At 38.4% G+C, this 17,010-nt stretch overlaps 1 protein-coding gene across 1 annotated transcript in view; it reads right to left on the bottom strand.

The window, feature by feature from the left end:
* The window catches only part of TTC28 (tetratricopeptide repeat domain 28), a 402,828-nt gene extending 386,231 nt beyond the window's left edge, over positions 1–16,597 (bottom strand). Inside the window, exon 1 of the mRNA XM_059895062.1 lies at positions 15,809–16,597. Within this exon, the coding sequence (XP_059751045.1) occupies positions 15,809–15,835 (27 nt within the window). The 5' untranslated portion in view covers positions 15,836–16,597. The remainder of the gene's footprint in view (positions 1–15,808) is intronic.
* Between the last annotated feature and the right edge of the window lie 413 nt (positions 16,598–17,010).

Below are 17,010 nucleotides of genomic sequence, written 5' to 3'. Positions count from 1 at the left end.
CCTTTAGGGATTTTACATTCTCATTCATTCTTAATCCAGAATGATGGAGTGCAACAATATATTATGAATTCACTTTTAACAATTAAGTCAGAGAATTCTGTTCAAATTAATACAGATGATTTACCCACAGTTACAGTTATACTAGAAACATTGGTTCCATAATAGCCCAGTTCTTCTAAATTGTTTGTTTCATGACCACTATAAATGCAATAGCATTTATATGGTTCATTAAAATTTCCTGAGAACCATAGCTATCATCAGAAATAATTAGAATCCTAACAAGTATATTCTGATAACTTTATTATCAGTGAGGTCTATTTCATATTTGTGTTAACCTACATAAACTGTTTGCTTTTCAGATAAGTTATTCTGTCTTTATTGATAGTGATCATTAATTTTTCTTCCCTTACTCTTGGTCCTTTTGTGTCACCTACTCCCACCTAGAGCTGGTCTTACCTTAAAATTACAAAGTACATGGAGTTTGTGGTCAGTGTCCTCTATTCCTACTCTCGGCCCTTTTGTGTCACCTACTCCCACCTAGAGCTGGTCTTACCTTAAAATTACAAAGTACATGGAGTTTGTGGTCAGTGTCCTCTATTTCTACTCTCGGCTATCTTTTTCTCCTGTCCCCCCAAATGCTACCCGTTAATGCTACTTCTTTTCTACTCAGGGTTCCCATCAAAGTGACCCCATCCTCCACCTCAAACTAGGCCTCTCAGTGACCAGGGACCTGATGTTTCATGAATCCCTCCCTACCAGCTATATCAAGAGGTTATGAGTATTTCTTTAATATTTCTTTTCATACTCACTATTTCAAGTTTCTCACTTCCATTCTCTCTGTTTTAAGTGCAACTGAATTTTCACTTTTTTATGGTGAAAGAAAGTACAACTTATTGTATTTATTATCAATTAAATGCATGTAATTACCACATGGAAAAAGAAATAAAGCATTATTAGGAACCCAAAAAAAAAAAAAAAAAAAAAAAAGAGGTTATAAGGATCCTGTTTCTGAATGTCTTGCTGGGTGACAGAGCAGCAAAGCTAACAGACAGCAAACAAATGCTACTGTCATATTTGCATTTTACTACAGACTTTTAAAGCATTGACACAAAAGAATTTTAGGAAAATAAGTCACAGAAAAGGTGTCTGAAAGCAAATAGATTCCTTGTGTCTTCAGAATATATCATCTATATAACTGTCTTTTTTTGAAAAACAAGCCCCACCCTAGATTCTGAATTCCTAGAGAAAAGATAGAAGCAGTACAGCCCAGTGGATATGGCCCTCTCCTTAGAGTACCCAGGTCTATCGCCAGCCTCTGAGTAGCTACATGATTCTGAGGGAGCCAGCTTACATTACTGGTACTCCACTTCCTAAGCTGTAAAATTAAATGCTCCTTAAAAGCTCCTCTCATTTCTAAAAAATGTTTTAGTCTCAGTATTATAAATGCTGACTAGCACAAGTCTATGCTAAAACAAAAAGGGTTGTTTAAAATTAATATTTATGTAGCTAAAGAGATAATGTTTTAGTTAATCAATATATAACTAATTAATATTTAAATAAACCCCACATTCCTTGGTCATTTCTTCTCATAGGCAATCAGCTATAATCCCTAAGATATACAAATCTACCCTTCACATAAACTACTAATACTAGGTTCCTTCTACAATAGTTGATTATTATGTGTATATATTTGAACAAGTTATTGAAAAAAAATGCCAAGCCACATACTAAAGCAAAGTCAGAAAAGGAAACACTGGAGTGGTATTTATCAAATCATTCAAAATGTTTTCAGTCCCTGTGACCAAGCACCCTCAAATGTATCTAACATTCAGTAATCAATAGCATAATAAATATCTCACTTATCAAAAGGTCATTTACTGGGCTTCCCTGGTGGTGCAGTGGTTAAGAATCCACCTGCCAATGCAGGGGACACACGTTCGAGCCCTGGTCCGTGAAGATCCCACGTGCCGCAGAGCAACTGACCCCAAGCGCCACAACTACTGAGCCTGCGCTCTATAGCCCACGAGCCACAACTACTGAGCCCGCGTGCCACAACTACTGAAACCCATATGCCTACAGCCCATCCTCTGAAGCAAGAGAAGTCACCGCAATTAGAAGCCCATGCACCGCAATGAAGAGTAGCCCCTGCTCCCCACAATTAGAGAAAGCCCACACCCAGCAATGAAGACCAAACACACCTAAAAATCAATAAATAAAATAAATTTATTTTTATACAGCAGGTTCTTATTAGTCATCAATTTTATACACATCAGTGTATACATGTCAATCCCAATCGCCCAATTCATCACACCATGATCCCACCTCCCCGCCACTTTCCCCCCTTGGTGTCCATACGTTTGTTCTCTATATCTGTGTCTCAAACTGGTTCATCTGTACCATTTTTCTAGGTTCCACATATATGTGTTAATATACGATATTTGTTTTTCTCTTTCTGACTTACTTCACTCTGTATGACAGTCTCTAGATCCATCCACGTCTCAACAAATGACCCAATTTCATTCCTTTTTATGGCTGAGTAATATTCCATTGTATATATGTACCACAACTTCTTTATCCATTCGTCTGTTGATGGGCATTTAGGTTGCTTCCATGACCTGGCTATTGTAAATAGTGTTGCAATGAACATTGGGGTGCATGTGTCTTTTTGAATTATGGTTTTCTCTGGGTATATGCCCAGTAGTAGGATTGCTGGATCTTATGGTAATTCTATTTTTAGTTTTTTAAGGAACCTCCATACTGTTCTCCATACTGGCTGTATCCATTTACATTCCCACCAACAGTGCAAGAGGGTTCCCTTTTCTCCACACCCTCTCCAGCATTTGTTGTTTGTAGATTTTCTGATGATGCCCATTCTAACTGGTGTGAGGTGATACCTCATTGTAGTTTTGATCTGCATTTCTCTAATAATTAGTGATGTTGAGCAGCTTTTCATGTGCTTCTTGGCCATCTGTATGTCTTCTTTGGAGAAGTGTCTATTTAGGTCTTCTGCCCATTTTTGGATTGGGTTGTTTGCTTTTTTAATATTGAGCTGCATGAGCTGTTTATATATTTTGGAGATTAATCCTTTGTCTGTTGATTCATTTGTAAATATTTTCTCCCATTCTGAGGGTTGTCTTTTTGTCTTGTTTATGGTTTCCTTTGCTGTGCAAAAGCTTTGAAGTTTCATTAGGTCTCATTTGTTTATTTTTGTTTTTATTTCCATTACTCTAGGAGGTGGATCAAAAAAGATCTTGCTGTGATTTATATCAAAGAGTGTTCTTCCTATGTTTTCCTCTAAGAGTTTTATAGTGTCCAGTCTTACATTTAGGTCTCTAATTCATTTTGAGTTTATTTTTGTGTACGGTGTTAGGGAGTGTTCTAATTTCATTCTTTTACATGTAGCTGTCCAGTTTTCCCAGCACCACTTATTGAAGAGACTGTCTTTTCTCCATTGTATATCTTTGCCTCCTTTGTCATAGATTAGTTGACCATAGCTGCGTGGGTTTATCTCTGGGCTTTCTATCTTGTTCCATTGATCTATGTTTCTGTTTTTGTGCCAGTACCATATTGTCTTGATTACTGTAGCTTTGTAGTATAGTCTGAAGTCAGGGAGTCTGATTCCTCCAGCTCCGTTTTTTTCCCTCGAGACTGCTTTGGCTATTCGGGGTCTTTTGTGTCTCCATACAAATTTTAAGATGATTTGTTCTACTTCTGTAAAAAATGCCACTGGTAATTTGATAGGGATTGCATTGAATCTGTAGATTGCTTTGGGTAGTACAGTCATTTTCACAATATTGATTTTTCCAATCCAAGAACATGGTATATCTCTCCGTCTGTTGGTATCATCTTTAATTTCTTTCATCAGTGTCTTATAGTTTTCTGCATACAGGTCTTTTGTCTCCCTAGGTAGGTTTATTCCTAGGTATTTTATTCTTTTTGTTGCAATGGTAAATGGGAGTGTTTCCATAATTTCTCTTTCAGATTTTTCATCATTAGTGTATAGGAAAGCAAGAGATTTCTGTGCATTAATTTTGTATCCTGAAACTTTACCAAATTCATTGATTAGCTCTAGTAGTTTTCTGGTGGCATTTTTAGGATTCTCTATGTATAGTATCATGTCATCTGCAAACAGTGACAGTTTTACTTCTTCTTTCCCAATTTGTATTCCTTTTATTTCTTTTTCTTCTCTGATTGCCGTGGCTAGGACTTCCAAAACTATGTTGAATAACAGTGGTGAGAGTGGACATCCTTGTCTCGTTCCTGATGTTACAGGAAATGCTTTCAGTTTTTCACCGTTGAGAATGATGTTTGCTGTGCGTTTGTTGTATATGGCCTTTATTATGTTGAGGTAGGTTCCCTCTATGCCCACTTTCTGGAGAGTTTTTATCATAAATGGGTGTTGAATTTTGTCAAAAGCTTTTCTGCATCTATTGAGATGATCATATGGTTTTTCTTCTTCAGTTTGTTAATATGGTGTATCACAATGATTGATTTGCGTATATTGAAGAATCCTTGCATCCCTGGGATAAATCCCACTTGATCATGGTGTATGATCCTTTTAATGTGTTGTTGGATTCTGTTTGCTAGTATTTTGTTGAGGATTTTTGTATCTATATTCATCAGTGATAATGGTCTGTAATTTTCTTTTTTTGTAGTATCTTTGTCTGGTTTTGGTATCAGGGTGATGGTGGCCTCATAAAATGAGTTTGGGAGTGTTCCTTCCTCTGCAATTTTTTGGAAGAGTTTGAGAAGGATGGGTGTTAGCTCTTCTCTAAATGTTTGATAGAATTCACCTGTGAAGCCATCTGGTCCTGGACTTTTGCTTGTTGGAAGATTTTTCATCACAGTTTCAATTTCATTACTTGTGATTGGTCTCTTCATATTTTCTATTTCTTCCTGGTTCAGTCTTGGAAGGTTATACCTTTCTAAGAATTTGTCCATTTCTTCCAGGTTGTCCACTTTATTGGCATAGAGTTGCTGGTAGTAGTCTCTTAGGATGCTTTGTATTTCTGCGGTGTCTGTTGTAACCTCTTTTTAATTTCTAATTTTATTCATTTGAGTCCTCTCCCTCTTTTTCTTGATGAGTCTGGCTAATGGTTTATTTTGTTTATCTTCTCAAAGAACCAGCCATTAGTTTTATTGTTCTTTGCTGTTGTTTTCTTTGTTTCTATTTCATTTATTTCTGCTCTGATCATTATGGTTTCTTTTTTCTGCTAACTTTGGGTTTTGTGTGTTCTTCTTTCTCTAGTTCCTTTAGGTGTAAGGTTAGATTGTTTATTTGAGATTTTTCTTGTTTCTTAAGGTTGGCTTGTATAGCTATAAACTTCCCTCTTAGAACTGCTTTTGCTGCATCCCATAGATATTGGATCGTCCTGTTTTTGTTGTCATTTGCCTCTAGGTGTTTTTTGATTTCCTCTTTGATTTCTTCAATAATCTCTTTGTTATTTAGTAATGTATTGCTTAGCCTCCATGTGTTTGTGGTTTTTATGTATTTTTCCCTGTAATTCATTTCTAATCTCATAGCATTGTGGTCAGAAAAGATGCTTGATATGATTTCAATTTTCTTAAATTTACTGAGGCTTGATTTGTGACCCAAGATTTGATCTATCCTGGAGAATGTTCCATGCACACTTGAGAAGAAAGTGTAATCTGCTGTTTTTGAATGGGATGTCCTATAAATATCAATTAAATCTATCTGGTCTATTGTGTCATTTAAAGCTTCTGCTTCCTTATTTATTTTCATTTTGGATGATCTGTCCATTGGTGTAAGTGAGGTGAAGTCCCCCACTATTATTGTTACTGTCGATTTCCTCTCTTATAGCTGTTAGCAGTTGCCTTATGTATTGAGGTGCTCCCATGTTGGGTACATATATATTAATAATTGCTATATCTTCTTCTTGGATTGATCCCTTGATCATTATGTAGCGTCCTTCCTTGTCTCTTGTAACATTATTATTTTAAAGTCTATTTTATCTGATATGAGTATTGCTACTCCAGCTTTCTTTTGATTTCCATTTGCATGGAATATCTTTTTCCATCTCCTCACTTTCAGTCTGTATGTGTCCCTAGGTCTGAAGTAGGTCTCTTGTAGACAGCATATATATGGGTCTTGCTTTTGTATCCATTCAGCAAGCCTGTGTCTTTTCATTGGAGCATTTAATCCATTCACATTTAAGGTAATTATCGATATGTATGTTCCTATGACCAGTTTCTTAATTGTTTTGGGTTTGTTTTTGTAGGTCCTTTTCTTCTCTTGTGTTTCCCACTTAGAGAAGTTCCTTTAGCATTTGTTTTAGAGCTGGTTTGGTGGTGCTGAATTCTCTTAGCTTTTGCTTGTCTGTAAAGCTTTTGATTTCTCCGTCGAATCTGAATGAGATCCTTGCCGGGTAGAGTAATCTTGGTTGTAGGTTCTTCCCTTTCATCACTTTAAGTATATAATGCCACTCCCTTCTGGCTTGTAGAGTTTCTGCTGAGAAATCAGCTGTTAACCTTACGGGTGTTCCCTTGTATGTTATTTGTCGTTTTTCCCTTGCTGCTTTCTATAATTTTTCTTTGTCTTTAATTTTTGTCAATTTGATTACTATGTGTCTCAGCATGTTTCTCCTTGGGTTTATCCTGTATGGGACTCTCTGCGCTTCCTAGACTTGGGTGGCTATTTCCTTTCCCACGTTAGGGAAGTTTTCGACTATAATCTCTTCAAATATTTTCTCTGGTCCTTTCTCTCTCTCTTCTCCTTCTGGGACCCCTATAATGCAAATGTTGTTGCGTTTAATGTTGTCCCAGAGGTCTCTTAGGCTGTCTTCATTTCTTTTCATTCTTTTTTCTTTATTCTGTCTGCAGCAGTGAATTCCACCATTCTGTCTTCCAGGTCACTTATCCGTTCTTCTGCCTCAGTTATTCTGCTATTGATTCCTTCTAGTGTAGTTTTCATTTCAGTTATTGTATTGTTCATCTCTGTTTGTTTGTTCTTTAATTATTCTAGGTCTTTGTTAAACATTTCTTGCATCTTCTCGATCTTTGCCTCCATTCTTTTTCCGAGGTCCTGGATCATCTTCACTATCATTATTCTGAATTCTTTTTCTGGAAGGTTGCCTATCTCCACTTCATTTAGTTGTTTTTCTGGGGTTTTATCTTGTTCCTTCATCTGGTACATAGCCCTGTGCCTTTTCATCTTGTCTTCCTGTGAATGTGGTTTTTGTTCCACAGGCTGCAGGATTGTAGTTCTTCTTGCTTCTGCTTTCTGCCCTCCAAAATAATTTTTTTTTAAAAAAAGGTCATTTATTAACCATCTTAAACATCTAAAACATAGCCTAAAACCAGAAAGTATTAAAAAAAAAACAAACCTCTGAGTAGTCAAAACAGAAAGTCACAGTTCATACTCTAAAGTTCATACACTCATAACAGAAACCCTCATTCATTCAGAGTCTACTTACTTTCATCTCAGTCACAAGCTAAGGCTCAGTTAGCTGCACTTCTCACCCACCACAGATAGGAAACAAATACATAAAACAGAATTGCAAGAATTAGGCACATGACAGCAGCATTACTTTGGACAACATGGAAAGAAAGGTAAAAACCACACAAAGACATCATAAAAGTATTTCTTTTTAAATAAAGTTATTTATTTATTTATTTTTGGCTGCATTGGTTCTTTGTTGCTGCACGCAGGCTTTCTCTAGTTGCAGCGAGCGGGGGCTACTCTTCATTGCAGTGTGTGGGCTTCTCATTGCGGTGGCTTCTCTTACTGCAGAGCACAGACCCTAGGCACGCAGGCTTCAGTAGTTGTGGCACGTGGGCTCAGTAGTTGTGGCTCACAGGCTCTAGAGCATGGGCTTAGTTGTGGCGCATGGGCTTAGTTGCCCTGCGGCATGTGGGATCTTCCGGACCAGGGATCAAACCCATGTCCCCTGCACTGGCAGGTGGATTCTTAACCACTACGCCACCAGGGAAATCCCAAAAATATTTTAGAAGACACAAAAAAACAATCTGGGGTCAGTCAGTATAGGAACAAATAATTCTACATTCCTTAAAAGCTCCTATAGTAGTGCTGCATTATGCCAAAGTAGAATAATTCATGTTTGTGATAATAATCCTGAGTAATCAGGAGAAGCTTAGTACCTTCTGTTTAAGAAGACAGAAAATGTGTTATATATTTTAGAAAATTTCACATTAAAAAATGGTTGAAATTTAACAAGGGCTGGCAGTTAATGAATTAAGTTTGAGTTAACAAGAAATTCACAAGAACACCACAGATAAATATTAGCATAGTGATTTTCCATAAAAACCATGGTGACTACAGAATATTAAAATTCATAACTAATCCCTCAAAACACATTTTAGTCTTAATTTCAATATTTATCACCACCATTCCTAACCCCCCCAATACTAATTGAACCAAAGTAAATTTCTAGTTTTGTAGGTAAAAGATGGTGAAACATCAGCAGTTTCACATGATTCAACCTAATATATTTACCAAAATTATTAACAATAAAGTAGTTTGCATTTATCTTTTATTTCTCCAGCCCACCCTCTGTTGGAAAAAAACTAATTATTAAGTAATAAAGACCCAAAGTCCACCAAAATGATCATGGGTCCACCATCACTCAGTATGACATTTTCTTTCTACTCCTCAAAAACATAATAATCTTATTTATTTATGCCTGAGAATCTCAACTCTGCAAACACGTTTCCAAAAATATCTGACAGATCTGGGCTTAAGCATTTCAGCTTTTCACAGATAACCACAATTTAACATAATCCTGAAAATGAGTGTGTACATTTCCATTATGTTCATTTATAAATATTTAAAATATAAAATATGCTTAACAATTAATTGTCAGAGCAATGATGTAATGAACCAGATAAATATAATGGACATTCAAAGTTTTAGTTATATAAAACAAGTTGGCATTCAGTTTGTTTTCAGATTCAAATATTGTATTTTGATTTTCCTTAAAACAAGGAACGCCTACATTGGACAAGTCAAAATAAGGAATCACTTATCAATTTTAAAATCCCAATTTCTTATCTATTGATAATAAATGTTGTTTTGTCAATATAGGACATAAGTTATCCCAGGATGTACAACAAAGTTTCCTTGAAGGTTTCTTCCTTCTCTACTCCCACTATTACCTTTCTAGGTTCAAGTCTATGTATATTGTGTATTTAGGAGAGTATATATCCAAACACAATGAGTTCCCGCAATAAGCTCCTGGCTCCCAACTCCACTTTGTCCTTATTCCAAATGGTAACTGCTCTCTAACTCAGAACTACCTCAAAAATCTGTGTTCCCACAAGCCTCAGTCTTCCAACTTGATGTAAATCCAAAATATTACCTCCCACAAAGTAAATAATGCTGGAAATATAAGTGCATTCATGAATGGACATTGGCTTACATAACCAGATGTAAGCTATAGAAATTTCAGTCCTTTGATAGTCCAAACTGAGAGACGTCTACCAGCAGAAAGCTTATGTACAGCTTTGACAACTGACACCAAGTTTATTTCAGGTACTTTTTCCAGAAATGTTAAGTTTATTACACAGAAGGTGTAAGCCAAAGGATACAATTTTATGTTTTTCCTTATGATATATGCTAAAAGAATAGAATACTCAAAATAACGAAGACAGAACACTCTAACAGAATAAATAACAAAGTGTGCTGAAAAAGGAATATAGTTAAAGGGCTCAATCATGTGAGAATACGCCTCTTAGCTACAAAAATCTAAAAGGGGGCACTAACAAGAAAGTACAGGACAAAAGCGTCATACATATCCTAAAAATGTCAGTTGAATGATATAATTTTTATAGCTTTCAATAAAACTGCATGGTTTTAGCACATCAATAAAAAGCAAAGTCTTAAAGCTGAGACATACATTGTTATTAATGATATAATGAATTCGCTGTGGAAGTTAAAGCTGACAAGGCTGGCTGGGATTTCAGGTTTTCTCTTGCTTCCGCTGTGATTTCCACAGCATGTCATCACTGTGACTGACCAGCAAAATGAAGGTGGCTGCTGGCGCCTTTTCTTGAAGTTGGGCCAATTCAACTCTGTAGCCTCTCACAATGGCAATGTTTACTGGCTAGCTCCTGAATAGTAAAGGTGCCAAATCAGATTTCCTCATCATTGACTTCTTTCACTTCGTATCAAGTCTATCAACTATTCCCAGCTTCTCAAATGTCCCTGGAAGTAGTTTTCTATAGATGATCATTCCCTACCAGTTTTACAAGATCCAAAATATTTCGGGCTGAAGGGAATAAAGATTTAACTCCAGTGGTTTACAACCATGGTATTGCTGCACTTGTATCTTGTGATCCAGCTGTGAGATGTATCACAAATAACTGTAACTTTTTCCCCCTTTTTTTCATTTGAGGTAAAGTTCATATAACATAAAATTAACCATTTTGAAGTGTACAATTCAGTTGCATTCAGCACATACACACTGTTGTGCAGCCATCACCTCATAACTGGGACTTTATTTTTAATAGGTAAGGAGTTAAGATTATCCCTTTAATGCATCACCCTGACTCATAGTCAATATGGTGTTCTGAGAGGGTAAGAAAAAGAGATAAACCTGCAAGTTAGGCATTTCCAATAACTGGCAAGTCAGAGAATCTTGCCAGCTGGTTGAAGATCACTGACCATCATAGTCCATAAATGCGTTGCATTTTTTCAAATATTCACTCTTTCAGTTCCTACTCTGTGCCTGTGCCCTCAACCTTACACTGATAGAGGCAGACATACTGACAGTTACAGTACAGAGCTATGACTATGACTCATACAAGTATGGTCAAAGGAGGGTGTGGCCAACTATACCCAGCACTTACATAGAAAGATTCACTAAGGAGGAGAAGATTGAGTTAGTTCTTAAGGTATGACCAGTGACAAAAGGAAGTGAGTTAAGAAGAGTATAAGAAGACATTCTAAGCAAAGGAAGAAGTATGTACAAATGCACAGAAGCCTGGTAAGCTGTGTCCAGCTAGATTACAGGGTACCATCATACTAACAGGAAAAGTGTAGTAAGCACATTTTATGTGCCAGACACTCCTTGTAAGCATTTTACATTATATCTTCAAAGTCACACCAAGAGCTAGGTGGCCACTCGTATTAAATAGATGAGACATCTGAAGTACAGAGAGGCTGAATAACTTGGCTATGCAGCTACTAAGAGGCTGTACTGGAATTCAAACCCAGGCAGTCTAGCTTCAGAGCCCATCCTCTTCATCACTATACTATATAACCTACACTACATTCTTCTGTTTTCGTCTCCTCTTTAATAAAATTAATCACTTAAGGCAAGATCTTTTATGATGGAAACTAAGTACACCACAGCACACTGAAGGTGAACGAATGACTGGCATGAACAATGAGAGGGCACCACTAAGAACCCCTTGTGGCCCCCAAACAAGGGAAGAGTGGCAAACTGTATTGAGAGTACAGCTTAATTTATTTCTTATTCTTTTAGATTAAAAAATACACAAAAACAGAAGTCCTCATACTTCCCCATAACCCAGTCATTTTCTTGCACACTCCCTAGCCCAAGGTGTGTTCACCCCACTTTGAAGACATCTACTAGACAATGGAGAGACATGGCAGAGTTTTAAGAAGGTGAATAAATACATGTGTTTCTTTAAACAATTACTCTAGAAGGAATAAGAAGGGAAAATTAGAGGAAAAAAGAGACAAGAAAAAGAAAAATCATTAGGATGCCATTTGCAATAGATCCAGCAAATGATAATGAGGCACTAAACTATAACAGTGGGGAGTCAGATGTGAAAGATTAAATGACATGCCCAAGGACACAAGTCATGGGAACTGCCAGAACCAAAACATGGGTCTCTAGATTGCACTGATCTGGGAATGGTATATAGATGGATCTGCAGAAAGACCTTTATCATGAAATTTCTAAGACTTCTCTTTAAAATTTTGTCCACAATGCTTATTTTTAAGTCTAATTTTATACTATAAACAAACTGTGGTCCAAAATGAATAATATAATAATATCAACTAGCACAACATTCAGGCAGGTAACTAAGTAGTTTAGTATAGCTATATTAAAATTTGAGACTTAGCTTTCTAATCCAGAAACAAAATGCTTTCTCATAGAAAAAGTTCAGGGATTTGAAATACACTCTTTTGTAAAAGCAATAAGCTATTCTGAGACACAAATTTACAGGACACAATCCTTATTAGTGAGCTTTGAAATAAATGAAGCTCTATCAGAGAAGTCATTTAAGAAGCCAGATTCACATTATATTAATGTGACAAGTAGAACAAGATAAATACATCATATGATTCTCAAATGACATAATTAATGTAGCTTATATGACATATTCCTATTAATGATCTTTTATTATGTGTGAACAGTAAAATAACATTAGATAAGGAATGAAAAAATCCAATCAGCAGCAGTTTTCCTGAAGGTTTTGACTGCAGTCTTATTTACACAGTGTTATCTGATACTAATCCTTGGATTTTAAAGAGCAAAAATCACTTCAGAATTGTAAACAAACGTGTTCCTATGAGATGAGCATTTTAATTACTATCATTTCTGCAAATACAAGATAAAAATAACGTGCTGCATGATAGCCTATTAATGTGAAAACATGGGAAAGTATATTTTGCCAGGCCAATAAGGTTATGTTAATAAAAGGATCATGACACTGGATCCGGAGCCTGGTAGTCTGTCTTAACAATGACTGCCAGGGAGCCTGTGTGGAAAGTGTAGCTGTCCCCTCCCTGAAGTTGTCTACAAAAGATTAGAAGTGAGTGCCAAAATATGCTGGTTTTCTTTAATAATCCACTACAGTCTAATACCTATGAGTCAACTGAAACATTCTGAACCTTTTTACATTTAAAGATCATACCACCCTAAAAATAAATACGAGTTTTACAAAGCAATAGTTCTTATTTACTGTTACATCAAATAAATATTTACTGAGCAACTATATTATCCCTGGCACCAAAAAAGAGGTGTGAAGCGTGGTTCCTGAACTCAAGGAGCTTTAAGAATAATTGAGAGGCTAAGATAAAAAAAGTTTACTATCAGTAAAGGACAATCAGCCTAAAAGGGCATAGATTCTAAATGCTCCAGGAATTCAGAGGTAGATAAAAATCACTGTTTCTTCAAGAAGGGGAGGGAAGAAGAGCATCTTGGTGGTAGTATCCAGAAATGAGGGAGCAAAGCTATGGCTAACTAAGCTCCTCACTGGTCCTGAGAGTGGAACATGATTAATCGTGTTCTGGTGGTTTCTTTGTGAAAAAGGTAGCAGACCCTAATTGAATACTCCAGAGCCCACATCTTGAATTTTAGTATTTAGTTAAACCCAGCAAATAAGCAGAGGAAAGAAGAGTAAAGAACTCCCCTTCAATCATGTACCCCAGCTGCATGCTCAGTTAGAAACAAAGAAACATAGAACCTATGGTCATTCTCTTACAGTGAGCCCAGAATTTACAAAAGCCAGCACTGGTAGTGGCTGACAGGGCACCATGATAGCAAGTTACCATCAATCCTAGCCATGAAGCCCAGCTATAGCAAATGATGCTTGGGGCAGCATTCTATGGATGATCTTCTTAGCTTTGTTAAAATCACATCAATGTAGTATCACTTTTCATCTGTGGTGTAAATGGTTTTTGTGAAACAGTTTGACAAAACACATGGCATGTGACTGTACCACTACAAATGTGTTAGCAGGCCCAGCCAGAAACCACAGCAATGATCTGATCATGTGAGTATTCTTGCAAGAGTAAAAAAATAAACCTAATCTTTGTAAAGACTTATTGGTGCCCTACAGGAGTTGAATATTCTTCCAAGGAAGCTTCCGTTTCCAACGTAGAAGAAGGAAGAATTGTTCTCAAGCCACCACCAAATAATCACACAGTACTTAATGGCTCAGCTTAATTTTTAATCTTCTATGAACTTTGCAGAATTATATCTGGATCCTTATAACATGATGATTTGGGATTATGAATGCAGTGAATAAACACAACCTTCTGGTATAGCAATTTAAGCATCACAGAGTGAGTAAATACTGCAGAGTGAATCCTAACACTTGAAACAGAATCTTCCAGAGTCCAGAAATCCACCTGACTGCCAAGAATAATACTTCCGTGGTTCAAGCAATACCAGTACCCAGAGGGGTTTCCTCAGACATAACCACATGAGTTACTGCATATTGGGTAAAATAGAAAAAACAGACATTTATGAATGTATAGTTTGCAGACATCTTAAAAGTACTCATAAATATGCAATTTACAAATATAGAAGAAATTGGGGGGAGGGCTCCAGGAATACACAGAATCTGTTTAAATTTCTTAATTATATGGTTTCTTCTATGGGTTTTCCTCATCTTAACTCTGATTTTTATGGGTGGTGGGGGGAGATGCATGGATCTCTTAACTAAAACACATGAAACCAGTATCATTGAAAGAAGCTCTATGAGAACTAATATATGAGAGATTCTGACTTCAGAATGCGATAGAAATGACTTCGTTTCAGATAGCAAATTAGATATCAAAGAAAACCTTTCAATTCACCAGGCTGTACTGAAGCAGGGTTTGTTAGATTTTCTAGCAATAAAACAAATGCACAATATCTTCTCATGCATTTCACACACGATTTCTATTTCAGCTCTGATGTAAAACATGGTATCACACATCATGCCACAAAGAAAGAGTCAGTTTAGCTAGTTCAAGTAAAACACCAGGCAGCTGCTAACAGAGACAGGTCATGGCTGGGGAGAGGCACAGCACGTTCAGTTCGCTGTTTTCCTTCAAAAGAATGTCAATAAAAAACACGGCCAAATGAGGTATTTGAAGTGGGGGAAAAAGTCCTGTGCTAAGCAGTGAACCACTGGGTTCACCTAACAGCGCCAGTCAGACAAGTTAGCAAAAGGGAGCCCTAGCCAAAGCTACAGCCGCCAACAACTTGAAGAAAGCTGTCTTTCTCCCTGAACGTCCTGGGGTAGCGACCAGTCCCACATTTAGAAACGTTATTTCTGGGACCAATAGCAATTTATTTTGATAGAACCACTGGATTTTTTTTTTTCTTGAGTTCTCAACAAAGGAGCCATATTAGGAAATAATCTCGCAAAACGCAAAGTGCCCCCTCCCCCTCTTCCCCACGATCGATGCACACACGCCCGTGCACGCTGCCACGCACAGACACACACCCGTGACAATGGTCGGCGCGTGCACTCGCGCGGGCCCACGCAGCCGCCCGGGAGCCCCGCGGGCAGAAGGCCCGGCCCCAGGAGCTCAGGCTGGAGGCCCCGCGGCCCCCGCTGCCCAGGAACCAGCTGCTGGGCGGTTGTGCTAGGGATGCTCGCCCCCCAGCGGGGCCCTGGAGAAGCGGCTGCCAGCGGCTCAGAGCCTATTAACCCCTTGGGGAAGTAGGTGCTACAACACCCACCTGCGGGGACACTGGAATGTGTCGGGAATACAACCCCAAATGGCTCCCCGTAGACGAGGCGCCACCGAGTCCTTAGACCCTGGCAGCTCTTGGCTGGCTCCTGCAAAGCTAATCGTGTGGCTGGCTCCACCGGGCTTCTAAGGCAAAGGGATGTTTCTGAGCTGTCACCCCTGAAGAGTCTGGGCATACCAAGAAGGAAAAACTTAAGAGGGCAATGGACGCAGATCAGACTTGGTAACCCGTCCCGAAGGGACTGGTGTAAGTCCCTAAAGGAACAGAGCTACTTGGACCTGCCCGTCCAGCAAACTACAGAAGGAGTGGAGGGACCCGAGGGCAACCGCCCCCTGTCACCCCTCCCTGGGTCGGGCATCAGGGCCCCGTCCCCACTCCGGGACACTTACCTTCTTCCGGGGCTGCCATTTCATCATATTTGTACAGCCGATACGTGGAACATCAAGATGCTGGCTGGGGGCTGGGGACAGATGCAGGGCAGCGGCGACTGCAAGTCATGCTGCCTCCCTCCCACCCCCTAATTCTTTCCCATATTCACTGCGAAGGGAAAGAGCGCAGGAGAGTCCAGTCTTTTCGCCTTCAGTTCAATGAAAAGTATCCCCAAACCACGAACACACTTCCCACGGGGCTAGGAAGTCCCAGCAGCAACCAGCATACTCCTGCCAGAGCGGAGCATTTTCCCCTCAGGCCAGCGCCAGCAAAAAGAGCCTGCGGCAGGGGGTCTCCAAGCCGGCTGCAAAGACCCTCCCTCAGAGAAGCAACGGAGAACGCAAGCTGCTGCACAAACCCAGCCGGGCTCCTGCCATCCAAACCCCTTTTGGCGAATTCTCCTCTTCTCAAAAAAAGATTAGACAAGCAATCAAACCCTCACGCGCAGCCTGGAGCAATTCCCAAAATTCTGGGTGTATTTCTCGTTTGTAAAATTTAGCAAAGAAAATTCCAAAGATCTGTAATCAGAGCTTCTTTACGCTGTTTTCTCTTCTTTCTTGGATAGCTTGGGGAAAGGATCTGCCCTTCCCGAAATGCCTACCTTCCCTGAACACTGTAAATAGGAAAACTTGGTTTGTGTGTTTAGATTTTTTTTTTTTTTTTTTTTTTTTAATTCCCAAGAACCTTAGTGGGGAAAGGCTGGAAGGAAATCCTGCAAGAACCCAACTCCACAGCTCAGTCTGCACTAATGACTTCCTTCCCTTCAGTGTGAGCACAGCCTGCCCAGCTCCAGCCACACAGAGCAAATGGTTTCTGGGTCTTAGTGCCACGACATCTGTTCCAAAGCAAAAAGTAAGCACACAGTTTCAGAGGCACCTAACAGCTCCCAAGGAATCAGAGCCAGAATAGACCTACGGAATCAGGAAACCATTTCAAAAGATCTAGATTTGTGAGTTATATCAAGAGAAAAAAGGAATAGAAAAGGTTTCTAGACCAAAAGGCTATATAATCTAAAAGTGTGACTTGAAGGAAAAAGATTTAAGATATCTGACAAAATAAAAATTTTAATCAAGAATAGACTCTGCTTCTCTAAATTTAGCACTAATTTTATTATTATAAAAAATATTGCTATTAAGATTGAGTTTCATTCAGCTTCTATAAA

Source organism: Balaenoptera ricei, chromosome 14, assembly GCF_028023285.1.
Source record: "Balaenoptera ricei isolate mBalRic1 chromosome 14, mBalRic1.hap2, whole genome shotgun sequence".
NCBI classification, from domain to species: Eukaryota; Metazoa; Chordata; class Mammalia; order Artiodactyla; family Balaenopteridae; genus Balaenoptera; species Balaenoptera ricei.
Note: the sequence above shows the minus strand (reverse complement) of the source record. Positions and strands in the feature narration are given on the sequence as shown.